Here is a 5883-nt window from a genome sequence, read left to right as displayed (position 1 = left end):
TCCGCTCTGCCCCCAAAAACTGCCAAAAGTCCACTGCGAATTTGGTATTCCACCAAACAACCAACTTATCTACAACTTTCTAAAACCACATACTCCTATAATACTCTAATGACAGGATTCTATCCAATTTATGGGCAACTAGGCAAGAATAGTATTATTCCAACAAATAAGGAATGTTCTTGAAAGAACAAGTTCCTTGAAAATGCATAGGGCTATGAACTAGCTTAAAATGTAAGGCAATAGATGATATAAAAATTAAGAGACTTTATTTCTAATTGTATGTACATAATACAGAATAATAGAAAATGAAATGCGTCAAATGGGCAGTAATACAAGACAGTTAATAATAGTAAACCAATCTCCAGCCGATAATATATCACAATACAACATCTGAACCTCTATGACCAACACCACCATCTACCCATCAGTTATTTACAACCAGCCCAACTCAGAACCGTGCTGTTTGTAAAATCAGGCACCAACAAAAATGCTAGCTGCTTTTTTCCACCAACTGAAGCAGCCAGAAACAGGTTATATTCCCAGAAGAGAACTTATTTAACAATCTATGTATATTCAGCGGTTCGCACCGCCATCCAACAAGTTCCTCAAGCTACACAAGGCCTCTGCTGAGAGGCTACAACACCTCTGTCTCCGTTGCCGAGGTGGTGATGTATCTCGGTGGTCAAGAGAAGAGAAGCATATGATGATCACGGTGAGGTTGTCGAATGTATTGCGTCGCAATGCCTCCATGACTAGGTCCCTGGCACATTGTTCAGGGTCATCATGTCTACGCAACCCGCGACGAACAAGACTGACTGCGTGCTGACTTGACATGACATCCCAAATCCCGTCACAACCAATTATGAGAAACTCGTCGTCCTCTGTTAGAACCATCTGCCTGAATTCTGGATCTGCGATGAGAGGTGAAGGAGCCCCGCGAGGGTTTTTCATGTCCCAGTCCCCGAGAGCTCGAGAAACTGATAAAACACCATTCAGATATCCGTCGTCAATGTAACCACCCAATTCCTCAACACGTTTTCGTTCTGATGGATAAACAGGCCTATGGTCTTGAGACATATCTATTGCCTCTCCTTTACGAGATAGTACTGCTCGGCAATCACCAGCATTGGCCACCATCAATAATCTGGAATGAGAACATTGTTAGGATACTGAGGACATCACATAATCATGCTTAAACAAAAGAATTAAAAACGCAAAAGCTATGTAAGACCAATGTTCACAAAGTCGGTTCACTAAAATAATTGTTCTGATAGCCTAATTTGTGGGTGATAAGGTCTTCTGCTCAACAACATAGTCATGTGTGTAGATAAACTATAGGTTTAATGAGATCAATGTAACATACTCAAAGTACAACAGAGTTAATTACCTTCCAAATACAAAGGCAGTAAGTGCAGTTGTCCCAGAAGAACTGCTCACACTGCAATCATCTGCCAAAGCTAAGTCAGCCAGAAGAAATGCTTTCCGAAGAGAGTTCTCAACCTCTTCCAAGAAAATATTATCGACTTCATACGTTTGTGGAAAATTAGCATCTTCAAAAAAGAGTCTCATTGCATTTTTCCTTATATAAGCTGCTGCCTCAGGTCCTCCATGACCATCAAAAACCTGCAAATATATCCCAAATCCATATAAATTACACTGCCAAAAAATATTATAGAATTTGATAACAGATACAATTATAGGGATAAAAAAAGATAATTACCCCATAAAAAGCACTTGGCTTGGGGAACTTGAAAAGTGAACCAAGGTATGTAGACAGATCATCTATTCTTATGTGCTCATCTTCCATATATCTTCTTGGCCCAATGTCAGCAAAACTTCCAGAACGAATGCTGGGAACAAATTGCAAGACTGCAGGCTCAAGAGAAAGATCTGAAATTTTGTCTGGAGATTTAATATCCTACAAAAGAGGTGTCAATGGATGATCATAAGTTTCTCTCAAAATAGAAAGTAGAGGCATTAGTTAAACGCAAGCTAAATAATTAGAACACCTTTGCTTTTCATTTTGTCCACCTCATAGATAACATCTTAGTCTATAGTTTTGCAAAGACCACAAACCCGACCTGAATATGTCTAATTATAAGTTGTTTCAATAACAAGTTTAGATGAAATGAAACTGCCTAATATAAAACAAAAGATTACTAAAAATAGAAAATTATAGAAACTTTAGATGCGAAGCTTGAGTTGTATCAATCACAACCTAGAAAAAACCACTTACTATAAATCAAAAGATCAATAAACTAGAAAAATCATAGAAACTTTAGATGAGAAGCCTGAGTTCATATAGGCAGAGAAATTATATGCCAAAATCATATGTAAGATTAACTCATCTCATAGCTATAAAACCAAGAAGATATAGGTCACTATACATATGAAGATTTTTCTCAACCGGAACAACCAACATCCTTATCGGAGAATAACCCAATACAATTGGAATTACACTTTTTGCTGATTAATAGATCCGTGACCTTCAATCCATCAATTCAAAAGAAAACACAGTTGAATAGTGTAGAACAAAAACGAATTCGAACTCATACTTCATTTCTCCCATAAAACACAAAATTCGATCTAAAAGAAAAACCCAATTCCACATCTAAGCACCAGATATAATCACGCAGTAGTCGAAAACTCTCAACTTCAACAAAGTAAATGTAAAATAAACTTTACAACCCCAAACAAAATTCAGGAAGCAAAAACTAAAGAGCAAAGCATGACAAAATCATCAAGAGAAATCAAGGAAGAAAAACACACCAGAACTTGAGAAGTAGACAAATCGGCAGGCAAAGAATCGGAAACAGAAAGTTGATTTAACTTTCTAGGAGAAATGGCAACGACATCTTCAATCTCGCGAACTCCGGTTCCTTTAGCAAAGAATGGAACATCCAAAGCAGCTACGCTCTGCTGACACACGACCTCAACTTCGGCCACCATATTTCATTTACTATAAACAAACAAACAAACAAATTTTCTCTCCTCAAGAAATTGAAATCTCTCAAACTCAAAGAAGAACTTCTCCGATATTTTCCTCTTTCTCCGGTGTGTTTTCTTGCGTTTTCGTTTGCTTTTCTTTCCTCTGAATTTTTTCTTTAGTTGAAGCGATCAAATTCTGAGGTCGGAGCCTTCTACTTCTACTTAATATTATTATAATTAGTCTGACCTGTAACCGGTTACTTCAGGTAAATAAGCACACGTGTCAGATCATCTGTCATAGGATTTCAAAGCAGCACGCAAGGTTGACCGAAACGTGTAAGTTATATTAGGTGGACGCGCGTGACATTTCTTTCTTTGCCCTTTGGGTCCATGCGAAGGGGTGCGTAATGTAATGCGTAGCATTGTATAATGACCCATTCCTCCTTCTTCTACCTTCCCCGATGAGTTGTTACGTTGACTTCTATGGAAAAACAGTTGGGATATTGATGGATTTAAATTATTTATGATGGGTAGTTCGGGAATATAAATGATTTCAGCCCACGTCAATATTATTTAAATATCTTTCCGTTTCTGTGATTTTGCTGATGACCACTTGGTTTTGTTTTTGTACGTTAGTGATGTATGAGTCAAGGAGCTGTTTGCTTTGGTGTTTAAGGTCATCTCCTACTTATTACTTACTTTATTTTATTTTTTACTTCAATTTCTTTTTTTTTTCTTTTTAATTTATTTACAGTAAAAAAAATCAATTCATAATTTTATTTTTAGTTCCAATAGAAATATTTATTTCTACACTTTGTCTTTAATATTATTATTTTAAACTTTTATATATCATCTATGGAAAAGCTTGCACTACATGTTCGACAACTTCTACAGAGAATCGATAAATCTAATTAATGAAGAAATATCGAGTTAGACAGTGGCTAACTTTATTGACGAAAGTAACTAGTGGCGCCTTTAATATTTTCAATCAACCCCTAGAAGAATCAGTGCTATAGAGGTTGTGGTGTATTCTGACCAAAAGGGACGCCGGAATCCGAGATATGCCTAGATGGGTGTCCTCTCCCATAGGCATCTTTTCTTATAAGACAGCTTAAAACACTTTGGTGAGCGAAGACAATGTTAGTATTAATATCAACAAGTTTCAAACTATGTAGAAGTAGTAGGGTCCCTCAACGCCTTAAATTTTTTGGCTACATTTGTCTACACAGAAGGCTCCTGACCAATAAAGAAAGACAGAGACGAAATTTAGTCAATCATGGCACTTGCACCATATGTAATCAATCGGAGGAAGCATTGACCCACGCGCTCCGGAATTGTAAGGTAAGCTCGGAGACTTGGAAATTGATTATACCTGCCAAATACTGGAATGGGTTTTTTTTTTTGCAATGAATGGAGAAACTTGGTTTGAGGAGTTCTTTGCTTCGAATGATGGAAAATTTAACACAGCAGGTTGGCGAACAACTTTCCTAACTACTACCTCGATCTTGTGGGAATGGAGAAATAAAATATTATTTCAAGACCAATTTGCTATCCCAAAGGCTAGAGTCGAAATAATTAGAATCAGAGTTCATAAGAATGTGATTAGCTGGGAATCCATTGCTAAACTTAATCACAGACCTGCCAATAAAGAGAAATAGACTACCTCGTCCAAGCCAACCAATTAGTCATCTGAATCTTAGAATATGCTAATGGTTAGGGGCCCGCCCAAGCTTTCTCGATCAATAGAAAAATTGACCCTCCCCCCTATCCATAATGTCTTTCGAATCCCTTCATCTGACCACAGGAGTCTGCATTTCAGAACCTGCAGCTATCTCTAAGACAAGCCCTTGAAAGAATCTAGTGGTTACGGGATCAAAGGGGCTGAGTTATTCTCGTAGCTAAATGCCCAAGTCGGGCAGGTGTAGAGGATCAAGAGACTGTACTCGCCTTTCATCCCTCTTACATTCAACAGAAGCAATAGCAAAGAAAGTAGCAAGAGTGGAGAGAACAAGCTCTTCAAGCTCAGCTTCGGCAACAGCAACTCGATAAATTCAGTTTGTGAGGAAGCACCCAGAATATGCTAAAATTGAACACAGACAGCTTAAGATTGGAACCTTCCAACCGCATTTATAGCCCTAGATAAAACCGGAGAAGAATCTCAGTGGCTACAAAATTCTAAGGAGATATTTTAAAATGGCCAAAGAATGTGCCAACAAGTTGTGTACATTGTGATAATCAAGAAAATCCAACTTTATTAACTCGAGATTCCAAGATATGGGTTCAAAGTAACAACCTAATTGCATAGGTATTGTGACATTAATGCAGGGGTCAATCTCTTGCCCATTTATGCGATGTAAACAGTGATATAAAAATTATGTTGAGCTATGCTTTTAATTATTTTTGTGCGCCAAAAGTCTGAGCAAAACTAATCACTTACGTGAGAGTGAAGTGAGGTCGCTTCAAAGGAGACTAATAGGTTTTAGTTCTCTCACACTCTTATAGAACTAGGAGATGTTCACGACCATAATGAACATAACCATAAGAACTAAAATTCTGTTATGTTAGTGTTTGTGTGAGGTATATCATTGTTTAGACAAATGACACAATAGTTCAAGGACATCAAGCCTACTAGTCACATCGAATTATTGATTGTAAAGTGTTTATAACCACATCGAATTATTTTTGCTTTCTATTTCATTCATGTGCGAGATTCTTGGAAAATTTGGCATTTTATATTATGATCATTTATAAAATTGAGGCTTAAATATGTAATAGAAAGATGAAGTTTTGAATAACAAGGAATGTGTCATTATGTTCTACCCCATGAGATCTTTCTGATAGTATGTTATAACAAAATAGATAAATAATGAATGAGAAATTGGTGCTTAACGTAAGTCACTTGACATGATATTATTGAGGAAAATAAAACCAATCTTACACTCATTTCTCATGAGA

General features: G+C 37.0%; 1 protein-coding gene across 1 annotated transcript; it reads right to left on the bottom strand.

Annotated features, from left to right (window-relative positions):
• Positions 1–244: 244 nt before the first annotated feature.
• On the bottom strand, positions 245–3132 carry LOC136217172 (probable protein phosphatase 2C 49). The gene is made up of 4 exons (XM_066003758.1): positions 2770–3132; positions 1721–1918; positions 1388–1623; positions 245–1144 (listed from the first exon to the last, which is right to left on the bottom strand). Exons 1-4 carry the CDS (start codon positions 2947–2949, stop codon positions 574–576), a joined length of 1185 nt encoding a protein of 394 aa, XP_065859830.1. The 5' UTR covers positions 2950–3132; the 3' UTR covers positions 245–573.
• Between the last annotated feature and the right edge of the window lie 2751 nt (positions 3133–5883).

The sequence above is a fragment of the Euphorbia lathyris genome, chromosome 2 (genome assembly GCF_963576675.1).
Source record: "Euphorbia lathyris chromosome 2, ddEupLath1.1, whole genome shotgun sequence".
Lineage (NCBI taxonomy): Eukaryota > Viridiplantae > Streptophyta > Magnoliopsida > Malpighiales > Euphorbiaceae > Euphorbia > Euphorbia lathyris.
This window is presented reverse-complemented; position numbering and strand designations above follow the sequence as displayed.

Bases quoted from the DNA above. Each gene is read 5' to 3' on its own strand.
- LOC136217172 (XM_066003758.1), bottom strand. From the start codon at position 2,949: ATGGTGGCCGAAGTTGAGGTCGTGTGTCAGCAGAGCGTAGCTGCTTTG. The intron at 1,624-1,720 runs GTAATTATCTTT...ATATATTTGCAG, and splicing joins AGCCAAGTGCTTTTTATGGG to GTTTTTGATGGTCATGGAGG. The intron at 1,145-1,387 runs GTAATTAACTCT...TTCTCATTCCAG, and splicing joins ACTGCCTTTGTATTTGGAAG to ATTATTGATGGTGGCCAATG.